Genomic DNA, 18,576 nt, shown 5'->3' on the forward strand with positions numbered 1-18,576 from the left:
TCGAGAACTGTTATTGTTCATGCTTATTGAAATAATTAGAGAAAAATGCAGGTCCTGTAGTTGTGAGCTCCAGATGTGAATAGGTTTTCTATATGATTATGAATCTGGTACCAAAGCTCATAAACAAAATACATAAAAGGTGGGAAATTACCATCTTTAGGTACAGTAGAGATTAGTGACTGATGTGTAGAACAGGTGACAAATAAGGTGCCAGCTCCTTTTGGGGGGTGTAGAAGGTAATAAGAGCTGGTTTGGCAGGAAAGGCCATTGGCTCAGATTTAATATGTTGAATTTTATCTTATTTGGTTAATATCCTAAATGGCCTTGATGGGAGGAATTTCTCTCTGAAAAAGTCCTAAAGTTAAAATCTTGACTTAATTGAATACCCTTCATTGACTTCAGTTCATTTGATTTTTGAAACTAAGTTTTATAAGGACACCTACAGGGAAAGAAGCAACTTCTACCTCCAGTAAGGATGGGAACTATCCCACTTTCCTTGAATCAGATTCTCTCAGTTAATTGGAAATTTTGTTGAAGCTGAAAGTAAAAGTTGTTCCAGTTGACATCTGGCTTCCTTTCAGGTCTGAGCTTCCTCCGCAGGTCCAGTGGCATGAATTCTTCAGCAGAGATTGCTTAAGAAACATCCGTTCTTGCAAGACTTTCAAAGTACATAGCTCTTTTCAAACTGCATAGACTATTGTTTCTGGAAAGTCAAATAAACTCTGATCTCCCGACCAACATGTGTACTGGGGCTTTGAAAATGTAGTTCAGTAGGAAACTCCAGCTAAGCAGAAATGGTGAGGCAGGGAGCTCACTGAGGAGAGCTGGGAACAGTGATGTCAGTATCAGGCTCCCAGAACACAACAGACCTATACAGTAGGTGTAGCATTACATGCTAACTCCTCTCTGGGCCCAACCCATTTTTTAACTCTATCTCATGCTGCCCCAGTTCCAGCAGCCTCAGCTGTCAAATTAAGAGTTGTTACCCAGGCGAGGCACCAGTGGCTCATGCCTCTGACCCTAGCTACACAGGAGGCTGAAATCTGAAGATCTTGATTTGAAGCCAGCTCAGGCAGGAAAGTCTATGAGACTCCTATCTCCAATTAACCACCATAAAACAGAAGTGGTACTGTGGCTCAAAGTGGTGCTAGCCTTCAGCACAAAAAGCTCAGGGACAGAGCTCAGGCCCTGAGTTCAGCCCCACAACCAAAAAAAAAAAAAAACTCATTGCTCAAATTCCAGCACAGCATTACATTTACTGCTCTTTCATGTTCATCCTGTTCCAGGATCTGACACTTAGTCTCCTCTACCCATTCAGTATGCCTCCTCCCTGAAGCTACTAGTACTACTGGTCCAGTAAGCATGATTTTCTCCATACTTCTGAACCACAAACTGCTGGGAACCAGCCAGCCCTCAATCTTGTATACATGTTTAGTTACTTTGTATGAGTGAATCTGAGATCCCTGACATCACCTTGACAACAGGGCCTATACTTCCCTTCATCCACTCTCCAAACCTCCTACCCCCCATAATGCCTGGCACAGTGACTAAGCAAGGCACTTAACAAATGATTTTATTTATATACTTAGTACTCAGAAGTATAATATTTTGATAAAGCAGTTAAAGAACTGATATGAAAAAAGCTTGGAATTTATTCAGACAGCATATTGTCTCTTCAATAGAAAGATGCATACAGAAACTCTCCTGGAAGATAGTCAATGCTAACCCAGCATTCAACATCTGTGCAAAACCCCTTGGGGCTCATGGTAAAAAAGTCAGCCTCAGTCAGTAGATCTCTGGCCATGGTGAGGAGCAGGGTAGAGAAGCAGATCAAACCAGATGGGTCTAGATCTAGGTTCCAAAAACACTTTCTGAAGGTAAAAGCTACTTACAGTTACTATAGTGCTTCTGTGGTTACTAGTTCTGTTGACTGTGAATAACAGTGGGATTTCCTTCTAACCTTAATTCATATTAAAGCTCAGCAAACATCAAATGAGAGACAAATGAGAGACCAAGACATCTGATCCTTGGTACACAAGTGATTCTAGCTCACTTAGAAATCCAAAATATTGGGCTGGGAAGGTGGCTCAGTGGTAGAGCACTTGCCTTGCATGCCTGAGGCCCTGGGTTCAATTCCTCAGTACCACATAAGCAAAAAGAAAAAAAGCCAGAAGTGGCACTGTGACTCAAGCGGTAGAGTGCTAGCCTTGAGCTGAAGAGCTGAGGGACAGTGCCCAGGCCCAGAGTTCAGGCCCCACGACCGGACCCAAAAAAAAAAAAAAAAAGAAATCCAAAAGATTCCACCTTTCTTCAACTTAAGGGCACTAAATATCATAACATTGAATATTTCCTTTAAAGAGAACAAAATAGGTTCAAACAAACCAACTCTGTGCTTAAACAGGAACAGAAAGGAAGCACTGTTTTCTGGATACAGAATTTTATAGACAAGAATTCCTATCATAGTTTAATTTCTTCAAGGTAGAGAGGAAGGGGAAGCTTATTAACAGAGTTATTAGTCAATGAAAGGAACATTGTCCTTCAGCTGTAAAAATGCACTGCAGGTGATCCAATAAAAACACATATCACCTATTAAAACTTCACTGACATATGGAGAGCCTCTAAGCTTTGTGTTACAAAAGTAAAAATATTTCTTATTTACTCTATACACTTTCTGGGCATGACATACAGCAGATAATATACATTTACTCTATGTTAGACCATCTTCCAGACATCACTGATTGTGAAGCTGTATACCCTAAAAACAGGAAAAAGACCAGCCCCACAAGCTGTTCTCCAGGTAACAAATAGGCCTACCTCTTCTTGATGCTTTGAGAGAACCTAGGGAGGGAGCCCCCTAGGAGCAGTCACCAGCCAGGTCACAAGCCACCTTCACATGGCACACTTTCTATGGTAACTCCCTAAGAGAACAGAATTAGTAGAAAATATCCAGTACCTTTACAAATGCATTTACTTTTGGATGCTTTCAAACTTCTGTTACATATGAAGTGTAGCCCTGACATCAAAAGCAGATGATAGAAAGTCAGAGTGACTCACAATCCCAAGAAATGGCCAAGCAATGGATGGACGAAGGGAGGAGAATGATTATGATATGATTTTATATGGGCTGTACTTTTAATATATTTTATTTAACTCATCCTAACAACCTTAGATAACAAAAATCATTCCCATTTTACAGGTATCAGAGTATAAGCCTTATAGGGGTTCAGTCACTTCTTTATGCTAAAACTTGAACACAATCTGGCTTGAAGCTACAGTCATGATCTTGCTCTTTTGGCATTCTGACTCCTGAATCTCCAACTTTCTTAAAAGAGAGTTCATTGTAAGTACTCTTTCATTTTAGCTCTAAAGACAGGTTCTAATTATATTTGTAAAGTAGAAGTCAATACTTTGCCAATAGGATCTTAAATTTCTCTGGGAAGGCAAATTTCTATCTATAGATTTACCTGCTTTGCCTAGCTTTAAACAGAATTAAAGCATTTGCAGTTTTAGTGAGTGGGAAAGCTATCTGGAGATATGGTTTTAAAACTAGCAAAGAATAATGATGAGAAAAAGAAGGGGGAAGGGGTGAAAGGAGAAGGGACTAGAAATGAAAAGAAGCAGGAAGACCTTAATGGAAAAATCATAAAGTAAAGAAGAATTATCTTTAAGACAGTCAGTGAAAGATTGCAGCACAGAGAAGTTTGGCTGCTTACTTTCCACACAGAACTCTATTTCAGTTGAGGTACCACAGATGATCATAGTAGTCTCTTCATAGTTTATCATGTTTTTGTTTGCTGTTTCTCAAGTCTGGAGAACCAACACAACAAACACCCTTTATGTTGTTGCTCTCCTTACAAGACACCCTTGGCTGGGGTATAGCTGTCCCAGGTAGTATTCCCAGAAATTATTCTGGCGCTCAACTGTGCTGATGAGGGCACTGTAGCAAGGAGGGAAGTGTCAGGACCAGGCCCTTGCCTAGCCATCTGGCTAGAAGAAGCCATATCCTAAGGATATTTTACGTTTTAGTGGTGGAGCTCATGAACATTGTCCCATTCATAGGAAAGGCACATAAGAAGGATTCTTCTATGTCGTGGCCTGCTGGCATGCTACCTGTTAGTCCTCAGGCATACTTCCCACCCTGCTCCCAGTTCCTCATTTCCATGACCTCTCACTCTCCTCTCATGGGTCCTCTCCACATGTTGGTTCCGGTACACTCAGTAGAACATTAGAGTGCAAGAGCGCTGATATGGTCCAGACCTAGAGATCCAGAAGCCACTGGCCAGATTACACCTATGGGAGTCCAGCTGTATTACACAAAAGCTCCCACACAAACACAGTCTGAGAAAACATAAGCTAATGAATAGCAGGAAAGCATTATCTTTGAGAAATGTCATCTCAGTAAATAGACATGGATCTTGAAAAATACTCAGTATAAGAAAATGCAAATGGACACAACAAAAATTCTTGAGGAAACAATATTGTTAGATTCTTGAATTTAGCAAGTATCTAAATAGCAGACTTAAAGTTCACTATCGTACAGTAATTTTTAATTGTGTTATATGTAGCTTTTCCCAATATTAAAACACAGTACTAATAAAGAAAATAGCTTTTGTTCTTAAGTCTTTTCCCCGTTGCACATTTGTAGTATTAGTAATTATGCAGTATAATTTCCATAGCAAAAATGTTTTAGTCGTTGCCCTGCACCTTGCATATACACTTCTCTAATTCGGGGAGGGGAAGGGAAAAAACAAAATCCTTAAATAAGGATACAGGCTGATCCATTGTAACAATGAGATGTACAAAACACTATGTTGAAAATGAACTTTACAACTTCAGTGGGGGGAGGGGCTAGTTGTAGAGATGGGAGGGAAGGGATGGTAGGGGGAAAACAAAGGAGAAGGCAACAATACTCAATAGGAAATCTACTCATTACCTTGCTCATGTAACTGTAACCCCTCTGTACAGCATTTTTACAATAAAAAATACGTACAAAAATAATTTTCCAAATTACATTTTCATTTATGACAAGTAATTTCTTTGTAGAAATCGAGATTAACCAGTTGTTCACATAATGGTCAAAGTCTGAAGTTTGCCTTCTGTGTTTATGAAAATAAAATAATATCCAAATACAAAAAATGTTTTAATCTATATAGAGTATAATGTCTGAAAATAATCTCATTAAAAGCAAGGAGAGAAGTTAATGGTATCATGAAATAATTTTAGTAAGAAGACCCCATGAAGAAATTGGTCAGTTTTCTATCACTGTAACAAGACTAAGGTCGAGATAAGTTAACCTGAAGAGAAGAAAGGTTTACTACGCTGCCGTTTCAGAGGCTTCAGTCCTTGGTCAATCGGCCCTATATAGCAAGACAGCAAGTCACAGTGAGGCACGCGTGACGGGACAAAGCTGCTCACCTCGTGACAGCCAGGGATCCAAGGGAAACAGAGAAAAAGCGAAGGTCCCAATATCCCTTTTCTAATGGCATGCCATCATATGACCAGAAGACCTTCAACTGCACCTTACCTCTGAAAGGTTCCACCACCTCCCATTAGCACTTTGGGGACCAAACACTTGGGCCTTGAGGATACTTCTCTAAGCCACAGCAAAAGTCAGTATGAAAAACATTCTCCCTGTAGGTGTGCTGCTGCAAAAAGGTTCTCACCTTCAACCCACTGCACCTGGCCCAAGGAAGGATAGAAAATAAGCTACTTGTCCTAAATTGCATCCTTTTTCCTCCTTTGTCATAAAACCATGAGTTCAAAACCCAATGGATTTCAACTTGCTTTTACTTCTTCAGATGCATGAAATGCTCAAAGCCTCAGCCTTGGGAATTAATACATATAAATATCTCATACAAGTTGTTTTGCAACCATAGAGAAACACGTGATTAGAACCTTTAGAAGTCTCATAATTTTTTTCTATTTTCCTGATTAATTATGGACTCTTTGCATATCTATCATTTCCTATTTAAAATTGCTTCTGAAGTGATACGCTTTAAAATAATTCTGTAACACTAGGTGACTTCTTGGAATTAACCAGTACTTCTCAGATAGGCATCAAACAAAACAAAGCCACTGGCCATTTAAAATAAGCTATCATTTCCTACTATTATACTTCTGCTTTTTATTCTAAAAAGAACACATTTCTTTTGTGAAATACAAGTCCATTTAACCAGAAAACAACATCCCTTCCATATTCCAACAACCCCACCACCACCTATCCATCTTAAAAACACCACCTGACATAATGTCACCAAAATGAGTTGAGGACTTACAGTTGAAGATGCCTGGAGGTGGATGCTCAGTCACTAGGAGACAGTTTTCTTCATCACTGTTGTCCCCGCAGTCATTCTGTTGGTTACAGACCAGTGAACCAAGATACAAGCATTTACCGCTGGTGCAGGTGAATTTGCACTCTGAAAAAGTACAATACAAAGCATGGAGCAGTCAATGCCAGCTTGGTGCTCTTGAGTTGTTACTGTTTTCTGCTTCTTCCACACACTTTGTAGACCATGGGAACTGAGATTATCTGGAGGTCCCAAGAAACTAAACTAAGGGAAGGGCTATCTGAAAAGGTCCTTTCTTCTTTGAAATATATAAGATGCTCAGGCAATTTGCAGGGGTACTCTGAAAACTGAAAAATGCAGTTCCTTTCTAGGGTCTGCACTGCAAGCCATAGATGCGGTATTCTATCATTCTGCTTGAAAACTACCTTGGCAGTTTTCCACACCTCCCAGGATAGAGAAGCAATGACAGAGGCACCTAGCAACTCCAGCTTGATAAGGGAGGCTCAGAAATTTTACTTCCAACCTGTTCTAAAATTCTGGGAAAACTCCTTAAACCATTCTGATATTCATTCCTCTCATGCCTAAAAAAAAGCAGTTTTAATCACAGCATGGGTAACATTGATTTTTAATATAAAACATGAGAAAAAATGTGTTCTACCTAAGAAGCATTTATGCCAATGGTGAGAAATAAAAATAGTATACAGCCCACATCCAAATCCCAGCAGGCAGCATTGAACACAGGATCCCTGAAAACTGTACAAATCACTATTTGAAAATGGCATTCACTCAGGACTTTAAAGTAAATTTTCAATTTTCAGATATTGCTAACAGTTTAAGCAATTATGCAACATTTATCACTGCTCATGTGTATCTTATATTGAGTATCATCTTGCATCCTGTGATTTTTCTCTATAGAAGCTGGGAGAATTCACACAAGACATCCACTTGTTAGATGGCCAGTAAAGAGCCTTAGGAAGAGTCCTAGACCCCCTTGTTGGCACTGTCTATCACAGCCTCTTCAGTTCTCTGGCCTTGATTTCATCAATAGCACAGATTACTATTCTCATTCTATTCAAGCTTGGCCCACCCTGCCATATAGCCTATTTCCAAATCTGGTTTTGTGTACATGTAAGACTCATTTGCATTGAGCATGCCTACATGCATCAAAGGTCTCTAAATAGTTTATTTCTTATTTCAACATTATTCTGTAAAGGTTTGTGCTACTAATTTCCTTAGTAAACTTCTTAGATAATGAAAATAATAATGTCATTAAATCCTAAATTCACAAAAATTTAAATTTTCACAATAGTTGGTTGTTAGCCCAAATCAAACTACAGATCTTTCATTATATAACCACTGGAATTAAAACTGACTGGACAGAAAATATCTGAATTTACTAGAAATTAGATGTGAATAGAAAATATCAGAAAATTGCTGTCATGCTATTAAGCACTCAAGGACAGTACAAAAATCTGGAGTGTAGCCGGGCGCTGGTGGCTCACGCCTGTAATCCTAGCTACTCAGGAGGCTGAGATCTGAGGATCGCGGTTCAAAGCCAGCCCGGGCAGGAAAGACCGTGAGACTCCTATCTCCAATAAACCACCAGAAAACCGGAAGTGGCGCTGTAGCTCAAGTGGTAGAGTGCTCGCCTTGAGCTGGAGAGCTGAGGGACAGCGCCCAGGCCCAGAGTTCAAGCCCCACGACCGACAAAAAAAAAAAAAAAAAAAAAAATCTGGAGTGTAATTGCAGGCCACACACAGTAAAACATCTGTCCAAGTTAACCAGACTGGTGTTGATAAGAGGCAGGCTTTCAACTTGATCTTACCTTATCCTTGAAAACTTTCTCTATCTACCATATTGTACAATTCAATAGCCTCACCCATAAATATTCTTTTAAAACATGGGTTGCTGTGATATTCCAAATTAAATATGCTAAGAGAAAGGCTCTCGTCTCAGCCGCACATGGGAATCACGTAAGCATCTTTCAACACTATCGAATGAGGCCTGGGTCCCAGCCAAGTCCACTGCTCTTCTTGGCTCTAAACACAGCCTGGATGGCACACATTACCAGAGTGATTCTGATGGACACTCCAAAACTGAGAAGTAGATAATTCACTGATAGTAAACCCTTCTTTGGCTAATAATATTTTATGAGAATATTTACTTGGTACTTTGTATTTGGTAATATATAAGAAGGAAAACTAAAAACTAACCTCCAATTTAGCAAGTGTTTAGGTAAATCATGGGTTGAGAATGCAGCCACTAAATCTTTGTTCTTTCAATGAGATATTTAGGAAACTTTGGAACCAATGAAGTTTTGGCTCCTACACTACGTTTTGACATACCAGTACCAGAAGATATCCTCAACAGAGTAAAAATCAAACAAAACAAGGAAAAAAGAAAATATTTTGCCCAATTTTTGTGGAACATGGGTATTTTTGCCAACCCAGAAGTTGAAAGAAATTAAGGATTAAACATTAAACACATTTTAGTGACAACATCATGGTGATTTCAGATGAACAATATCAGAGTGGAAAATAGCATAAGCAAATTAGGAAATACTCATCGTCCCTGTCCATAAAGTAAATGCAAAGCAAAACAACTCCTAGATTCCATCTCACTACAGTTATATTGGCCAACATTGTGAATCTGAACAACAAATGTTGGCGAGGATATAGGGAAAAGGAACCCTATTGCACTGTTAATGGGAATGTAAAAGTACAATCATTCTGGACAGCAATCTGGAGTTTCCTCAAAAAACTAAACATAGACCTTCCCTACAACCCAGCCATACTATTCCTCAGCATCTACCTAGAACATCACAAGCTAGGATACCATAAAGACACTCAAACATCCATGTTTATCACTGCCCTATTCACAATAGGCAAGTTAAGAAAACATCCCAGATGCCCTACAATAGGTTAGTGGATCCAAAAAATGTGGTACCTATACACCTTGGAATTTTAAACATTAGAAAGAATAATATTAGGTTATTTGCAAGGAAATGAATAAATGTAGAACAAATTATTATTATTATTTTTTGGTCCAGTTGTGGGGCCTGAACTCTGGGCCTGGGAGCTGTCCCTCAGCTCTTCAGCTCAAGGCTAGTGCTCTACCACTTGAGCCACCTTCCCAGCCCCACAAATCATGTTAAATGAGGTAAGCCACCCTCAGAGAGACAAGTGACACATGTTTTCCTGGATATGCAGAAACTAGATCTAAAATACAATGGGTCATGATAAATTATACAGGTATTTACACACAATGAGACCAAAAGAGGATATCCTTAGGAGAGAAAGATGAAGGTACAATACCAATGTGCCTTTGGTCATATAAAATAATATTTATTGAAATGAACTCCAGGAAATGGAAACAAGAAGTTTTTTCTTCATTGTTGCTTTTGTTTCTTTTCTGTCTTGTTTGTTTATCTGTCTTTAGGAGGGCAAGTGGGGACACAGAAATGGAGGGATAACAGGTGAACAAATACAGCCATGTTACTCACTAGATACTATGTTGAAAATGAGCTATACAATTTGTGGGTGGGACAGGAGGTCAAAAACTGTGAAGAGTGTGAAAGGAGTGACATTATACAAAAAGAAATGTATTCTTCGATTAGCATCACCTTATAGTGTCATATGGGTTATTGTGATCCTCTGCTAGGACTATCCTAGACATAGTCCAATTATTACTGAGGGAAACCATTGAGTATATGTTTCTTTGAGTCTGGCTTACTTCACTTAATACAATTTTTTCCAAGTCTTTCCATTTCCTTACAAATGAGGTGATGTCATTCTTTCTGATGGAGGCATAGAATTCCATTGTGTATATATACCATATTTTCTTGATCCATTCATCTACTGAAGGACATCTGGGTTGGTTCCATATCTTATCCTAATTAAAATGAACTCCAAGATACGGAAACAAGAGGATTTTCTTTGCTGTTGTTTTAAATGTACTGTGTTCTTTTGTTTTTTTCCCCACTTTGATGTATCTCCTGTTGTCACTGTATTTGATCTTGGTACCCTATGTCTTCTATATATGTTTATCTGATTTGGGGAAAGGTAGGGGAAAACAAAATAGTGAGACAAAGGACAAAAGGTGAACCAATGCAACAGCGATACTCACAAGACACTATGTTAGAAATGAACTTTCCAACTTGGCCGAGGGAGGAGAGGAGATTAGAGGGAGGAAAATGGGAGAAAAACGAGGGAGGGGGTAACACTGTATAATAAGAAATGTACTCATTATCTTACTTGTGTAACTGTAACCCCTCTGTACATCACCTTGACAATAAAATTACATTTAAAAATATAAAATAAAATAAAATATAAAATAAAATAACTGTGGGCTGGGAAGGTGGCTCAGTGGTAGAGCGCTTGCCTTGCAAGCCTGAGGCCCTGGGTTCAATTCCTCAGCACCATATAAGCAAGAAGAAAAAAGCCGGAAGTGGCGCTGTGGCTCAAGTGGTAGAGCGCCAGCCTTGAGCTGAAGAGCTGAGGGACAGCGCCCAGGCCCAGAGTTCAGGCCCCACAACCGGACCCAAAAAAAATTAAAATAAAGTAAAATAACTGTAACCCCTCTGTGTATTACTTTTATAATAATAAAACAATTTTTTAAAAGAATGAGCAACTCAAAGATCTGTTTTTTCAAGAACCACAGATTTTTTAAAATTGCCTATAATATTTAAATCACTTCTTTTTTTAAAAAATTTAGTTTTTATTTTATTTATTTATTTTTTTTTTTTGTCAGTCGTGGGACTTGTACTCTGAGCCTGGGCACTGTCCCTCAGCTCTTCAACTCAAGGTTAGCACTCTACCACTTGAGCCACAGCACCACTTCCAGTTTTCCGGTTTATTGGAGATAAGAGTCTCACAGACATTCTTGCCCTGGCTGGCTTTGAACCGTGATCCTCAGATCTCAGCCTCCTGGGTAGCTAGGATTACAGGTGTGAGCCACTGGCACCCAGAAAATTAGCTTTTTTATAGCAGTACTAGGTTTTGAACTCACAGTCTCATATTTGTCAGGCTGATGCTCTCCTGATGAGCCATATTTCCAATTCTGTTTCTTGCTGGTTATTCTTAGGGTCCTGTTAAATGCCCAGCCATGTGCTTGAGCCACAATTTGTCTACTTTAGGCTTTTCATAGTTGCCAAAATAACAGATCAGCACCTGAGCAATGTATGATCCTCCTACTTTTAGGCTTCCTTCATAGCTGGGATAACAGGGGCAAGCCACCATGTCTAGATTTCCTTCATGGAGAGAAAGTCTCACAGATTTTACTGCCTACACTGACCTAGAATCATGATCCTTCCAATCTCAGCCTCTCAAGTAGCTAGGATTACACCCATAGGGGTGGGACTGTGTGGGGAGAGGGGGAAATAGGACTTTTAGAATTAAGAAAAGGCATTTCCTTTTGCCTATTCCCTAATTTCTTACCTAAAGTGGCAGATTCAACAACAGATTTATAATCAATATTTACACTTCCAATAATAATAGAACTCTCTCCAATTTGGGGGTCTTCTTTCTTTAGCTTTTCTACATACCTACATAAAGCTTTCAATGAAATTTTCATGTCTTAGATTGACTTAGAGATTCAGTCCTAACTATAAGAAGCTGGAGGTACACTGGCCCCATCTCTAATCTCACTGATGAGGAAGGAGTCCAGTGGGGAGACTCTGACCTATTAAAGCTGGGGAATAAATTTCCTGTAACAGAACATAAAAACCAATACTTACATCAAACTAAGAAAAAAATGTCATTCTAATTATGTACAAATAATACTATCCATTTCGGTATATCATGTGAGAGAAGACAAAGGAAAAGAACAACTAAGAGTCAGAGCATTTCCTAGTATTTTGTTTGCTTTGACCAAAAAATAGCTTTTAGGAGTCTTGAAACCAGGAAAGACATAGAATATTCTGGCATTTTGTATGAGTTCCAGACTTAAATATTTATAGAGTTTTTAAAAGAATATCCTACACCTCAGTAATTTTAACTTAAAAATCTGGATTTGAAGATGAATGTTCAATCCTGACTTCCAGAAGAACAAATATTCCACACAGGAGCTAAATTTAATCTACATGGTAGAGTTAACATTCTATTAGTTCACTGTTTCCTATACTCTTTTAAAGCCTTAGTTTTCACAGATACAATCTCAGTAACAAAATAAAGACCTATATATAATATCTCAGCATTATATCTCAGCTGTAAAATCAGCCATTTTATGTGAATTGGCAAAGTAGTCTATGTTAGTTATTTCTGTTAAAATTCATATAGCAACACTGACTCATTTAGTTCACACTTCTACCATTCACAGACCTGAAAACTGAGAGTTATTCTGGCTCCATCTTTGCTGACATTGAAGTCTATGACTTGCTCTCAGTAATAGGTGACTTTTCAAAGTACTTATACTGTGAATAACAGAGTGGTCAAACCTAGCTGTTAGCAAAATGTAAGCAAGTCTCTAAAATTAGTATGAATAATTTTACCATCACCAACATATGTTTATATTTCCCAGTATAGAAATCACAATTTTCATATTGACATATATAAATCTACCCTACAAGGTACAAGATTTCCTATAATAAAAATAAAGTTTGACAAAGATGGAAAACATCCCTCAAAAGATAAAACACTATCAACTAAGCAATGCAGGAAAAAGGAAGCAGAAAACCTAATGAAAGAGAGAGTACTGGTTGCTAGTACTGGTTGCCACTACAGCTATCAAGGAACCAAAGGCATGGGCATTATCATTGGTTGACACATATCAATGTTAAGACAACCTTAGATACTAATTTGATCAACAAAGGAAAAGGGCTTCCATAGTGTTATTGGTTGGCCTTTAATGAAGTTGGAATGTTGGAATCATTAGCACACTGGAAGCCAAAATAAAAGCATTCACAAAGTAATGATTTAGCTAATTCTGAAAATAATGCCTTGAGAATCCTCAACAACAAAAAAGGATAAATCTTATGGTAATTCTTAAGAGCAAACTTTTGCCAGAATGTGAGTTATATTAGCGATGATATGCACATACATTCTACTATGAAAATTTTCAAGGTATATTTATTGTATAACTTGTATGAGACCTATAATCCAGTGTGCAATCAACATTCATCTCTTCTGGGAACCTGGAGAGGAAAACGTAGAAGCTTCTCACATTTCAGCAAGCCTGCATGGCCAGGGGCACACTCCGTCAGAATGCAGCTTCACTAACAAGTCTCTGACCTCACTCAAAGACAAAGCTGACGTTGCCAGTCATAAATTTGGAGCAAAGAGGAATTTAATTTGAAGGTTTATATTCTGTGTAATGAATTAAGTTACCACACAAGCATTTAATAAAAGTCACATCTTAAGTGGTACTGCTGAAACCATAGATGTCCTTCAGAAAGATGACTATAACATGATAAAAGGATTATTTACCCATGTAATAAGATTAACATAGAAGAGTCTCCCAACTGAATATAGAAATCAATTTTTAAAAATCTCAATCCATTTTATAATATAGCCAATCACTCTCATTATGGTGCTGAAAAGATTATCTTAATGTGTCTCAAAATCTCTGAGAGCTGTAAGTTAAACATGTATAATGTGCTCTTGAAAGTCCAATAGTCTGACAGGATTTAGACTTCTAGTCCTACAAATACCCTTGGGAGCAGCTTGTAAAATTTATCTAACTTCCCATCAAAAAACTACCATTTTAAAAGTCAGTAGAAGTATATTAAGACTCAAAATGGCACATTATACCATGCCTTTTTCATATTTAAAACCAAGGAATTAATTTAAATTGTTTCCATGGTTTTCTCTACATTAAATATGAGAAAGGTATTCTTATTAACTTCTTTTACAGTATACTAGACAGTACTAACTGGAAGTCGGTAAAAATCATCTTTAAAAGCCTAAGGAACAAAAATAGGACAAGCAGTTGAAAAGTATATGTCCTATACATAAATAATCACTAGTTCTGGGTACTAGAGTCACTGATTACTTTTTGACTTCTTGTGAATTTTATGAATTGTTTTATAATTAGAAAAAATAAAAGCCTATTTTAGTGCCAATAGTTCTATAAATACTGTGTGTAGAATACTATATCCATCAACATCACAGTTTTAATGACACTAACAAAGTGCCTAATTTCTTATGACATCATCTGAACAGGAATGCCAGTACACATCCTTCTAATCCCACAAAGATAGACACATTTCAGTTACATTTCCTTTTATTTCAAGGAATTGGAATTGAGCATCTCCATGGGTGGGTTACTATTAGGGATACCACTTGATAAGGACACTGCCTAGGAGTGAGGTGACAGAAGTGAAGTCACAGAAGTACTGAGAAGTCATTTAGGCTGTTTGACTATTGTAACTTCTACTCTGCTGAAGATCAGAGACATTAATGGATTTTGAGCTCAAAGATGGACACACTGTGACATTTAGCAAATTATCGTATTATAATACAGTGTGTGCACACACAGAAATGCATGTATGTATCAGAAAGTCTATCTCAATGGATTCGTGCAAAGGAAAAAGAAAGCAGCAAGCATTCTGGTCAAGATACATACATAAAGGCACAGGATGGGGCACCTAACTTGCATTCTTACAGGATTTGTCTGTGATATGGGAATAGACCTTGGGTCAGACATCCAGTTGTGAAGAATCTTGTATGCCTTGCTGAGTACTATTAAGGGTTCTCAATTTGTAGGCTATAAATAAATGTACTTAAATAGAAAAGGAAGCTGGAGCATTTATCACACATTCATCAAGACTAACCTCACGGGAGGAGTTGGAGGGAGGGCAAGTGGGAGAAAAATGAGGGCGGGGTACAAAAAATGTACTCTTTACCTTACATATGTAAACCCCTCTATACATCACCTTGACATTAAAATTAAAATAAAAAAAGAGGCAAACCTCACATAATCTCATGATTTTCTCTACTAAGAAAACAGCAAGCCAGGCACCAGTGGCCCATGCCTATAATCCTAGCTACTCAGGAGGCTGAGATCTAAGGATAATGGTTCAAAGCCAGCCCAGCAGGAAAGTCTGTGAGACTCTTATCTCCAATAAACCACCAGAAAACCAGAATGGCACTGTCGCTCAAGTGGTAGAGCACCCACCTTGAGCTGAAATGCTGAGGGACAGCACCCAGGCCCAGAGTTCAAGCTCCATGACCAACAGAGAAAAAAAAGAAGAGAAGAGAAGAGAAGAGAAGAGAAGAGAAGGAAGGAAGGAAGGAAGGAAGGAAGGAAGGAAGGAAGGAAGGAAGGAAGGAAGGAAGGAAGGAAGGAAGGAAGGAAGGAAGGAAGGAAGGAAGGGAGGGAGGAAGGGAGGGAGGGAAGAAGGGAGGGAGGAAGGGAGGAAGGGAGGGAGGGAGAGGGAAGGAAGGAAGGAGAGAAAGAGAGAAAGAGAAAGAGAAAGAGAAAAGAAAGAAAGAAAACAACATACATCACAAAACCTAACAACAACTCTAAGCTGTCCACAAACAGGTGTCCTTTCTGTGGCATGTGGGGGTGTGAGGATCATACCCAGCTGGTGGAATCAACATAAAGATCCACAGGGATTCACAGCATAAACCTGAGCTCCCAAATTGGGACAAAAGTAATGATGTACCCATTTTTCCTCTTTTCCTCTAGTCAACCATTTATTCATTCATTCATGCAGGCATGAATGACAAGTCCTGAACTACTCCAGGCACCAAAATAGAAGTAAACAGAAGACTATCCTGAGACTCAGAAACTGAATTTTCTCCATCTCTTACACTAAATATGTGGTTTATCCTCAAATAAGAATTTTAATCGCTAAATTTTTCATTGGCAATATTGTCAGGGCTAAATCATTAATTTTTAATGCTTCATCTGAGCATTGAAGTAAGCTATTGAGACCTCAAGGTCTCCAGCAGAAAATGGAGGAGGTGGTCAGGAAAGTTCTGGAAGGTATTCTCAAATATATAGCTGGTTAGACTTCCCTATTTCATTTGGAATACTCATTTCTAGTTTAAGAGTCTGAAAAATATTTTTTATTTTATTGTAAATGTAATGTACAGAGGGGTTACAGTTATGTAAGGTAATAAGTATATTTCTAGTCCAACAGTGTTACCCCTCCATTTTCTCCCACTTTACCTCACCTACCCTGACTTTTCTCCTCCCCAAGTTGTAAAGTTCATTTGCAACATAGTGTCTTCTGAGTAGCACTGTTGCATTGATTTACCCTTTGTACTTTGTCTCACCATTTTATTATTCCCCTTCCCTCTCCCAAATCAGATAAATGTATATAAAGACACAGGCTACCAAAATAAAAAACAATGACAACAGGGGATAAACCAAAGGGGGAAAAAAGAAAGAAAAGAGAAATAACATTTTTTAAAATACTATTTTATTGTAAAGATTCTGTACAGCAGGGTTACAGTTACATGTGTAAGTTGGTGAGTACATTTCTTTTTTTTATTATGAAAATACTGTACAGAGGGGTCACAATTACATAGGCAAGATAATGTGTACATTTCTTATCAAGCATTGTAGCTTCCTCCTTTGTTTCCCCTTCCCATCCCTTCCCATCCTCCCCCCTCCCCCCCATTCTACCCGCTCTCCCCCCCCCCAGCACCAAAGTTGTAAAGTTCGTTTCGACATAACGACTCGTACATCTCATTGTTGGGTCCACCTGTATCCCTAGTTAAACGATTTGTTTTTCCCCTTCCCCTTCACAAATTATACCGACATAAAGTACAGTGAAAAGCAGGGGTTATACTGTTGCAACAATGAGAAGTACAAGTTGTCATGTCCAAAACTAGCTTTACAACGTCGGTGGGGGGGGGGTGGAGGGGGGGAAGGAGAAGGATTGGGATTGGGGGGAGGGGGGAGGCTGGGAAGGGATGGGAAGGGGAAACAAAGGAAGAGGCTGCAATGCTTGGTAAGAAATGTACGCATTATCCTGCCCACGTAATTGTAACTCCTCTGTACAGTATGTTCACAAATAAAATTAAATTAAAAAAAATAGACAGAAACAAAACAAAAAAAAAAGAAATGTACTCACCAAGCAGAAAAGGTCAGATAAGGTGATGTTAGGGAAATGAACCCTAAGGTATGTATTCAAATGTTTTTTTTTTCTTTCATGCGATTGTTTCTAACACATTTATAAGACTATTTCTTTGTTGCTTTGTATGTCCCTCCCCCACAGAGAAATAACATTTTTAAAGAAACCTCTTTTTTCCATATTTTGGAGCTCATTTCTATTAGCTTCATTTTATATGGTCATATGTACATAGCTATTGAGCTTTTGTGATCCTCTGCTAGGACTATCCTAGACATATACTAATTATTACAAATGAGGGAAACCATGGAGCTTATGTTTCTTTGGGTCTTGGTTACTTCATTTAGTATTATTTTCTCCAAGTCTTTCCAGTTCCTTACAAATGGAGTGATGTCATTCTTTCTGAATTCTAATGTGTGTGTGTGTGTGTGTGTGTGTGTGTGTGTGTGTGTGTGTGTATCACTTTTTCTTGATCTATTCACCTACCGAGGGGAATCTGGGTTGGTTCCATATCTTAGCTATGGTAAATAATGCTGCAGTGAACAAAGCTGTGCTGGTAGCTTTAGTATAGCCTTGTTTGTGATCATTTGGGTAAATTCCCAGGAATGGGTTTGCTGGATCATAGGGGAGCTCTATGTTTAGTCTTTTGAAGAACTTCCATACTGCTTTTCAGAATGGTTGAGTCAGTTTACATTCCCACCCCAACAGTGTAGTGGTGTTCCCTTTTGACCCCATCCCCACCAGCATCTGTTATTTGTTTTCTTGATAATGGCCATTCTAACTGGGATGAGGTGGAATCTCAATGTTGTTTTGATTTGTACTTCTTTTATGGCCAGACATGTTGAACATTTCTTCATATGTCTATTGACTATTTTTATTTCCTCTCCAGATAAGTCTCTTTTTTTTACTTTTTAGCCCACTTATTAAGGGGTTGGTGTTTCTTTGAGGATTTGTTATGGCGGGGGAGGGGGAGGTGAGCTGATCCAAAACTTTGGCAAAGTTGCAGGGTATAAAATTAACCCACAAAAATCAGTAGCTTTATTTGTATGCCAACAACGAGAAGAATGAGGCTAAAATCAGAAAAACAACTCCATTTGTAATAGCCTCAAAAAAAGAAAACACCTAGGCATTAACTTAACCAAAGAAGTAGAGGACTTCTCTGATGAAAACTTTAAAAACCTGAAAAAGAAAATTAAAGCAGATTTAAGGAAGTAGATAAAAACCTCCTATGCTCCCGGATTGGGAGAATTAACATCCTGAAAATGCAAT

At 38.4% G+C, this 18,576-nt stretch overlaps 1 protein-coding gene across 8 annotated transcripts in view; it reads right to left on the minus strand.

Moving 5' to 3' along the window:
• The window catches only part of Ldlrad4 (low density lipoprotein receptor class A domain containing 4), a 433,987-nt gene that overhangs the window by 211,259 nt on the left and 204,152 nt on the right, over positions 1–18,576 (minus strand). For all 8 annotated transcript variants that reach the window (XM_070029586.1, XM_070029590.1, XM_070029588.1 and 5 more), the window contains one exon: positions 6,276–6,416. In XM_070029586.1, coding sequence (XP_069885687.1) covers positions 6,276–6,416 — 141 coding nt within the window. The remainder of the gene's footprint in view (positions 1–6,275; positions 6,417–18,576) is intronic.

This window comes from Dipodomys merriami, unplaced genomic scaffold (assembly GCF_024711535.1).
Source record: "Dipodomys merriami isolate MVZ:Mamm:240054 unplaced genomic scaffold, mDipMer1.0.p SCAF_2, whole genome shotgun sequence".
NCBI classification, from domain to species: domain Eukaryota; kingdom Metazoa; phylum Chordata; class Mammalia; order Rodentia; family Heteromyidae; genus Dipodomys; species Dipodomys merriami.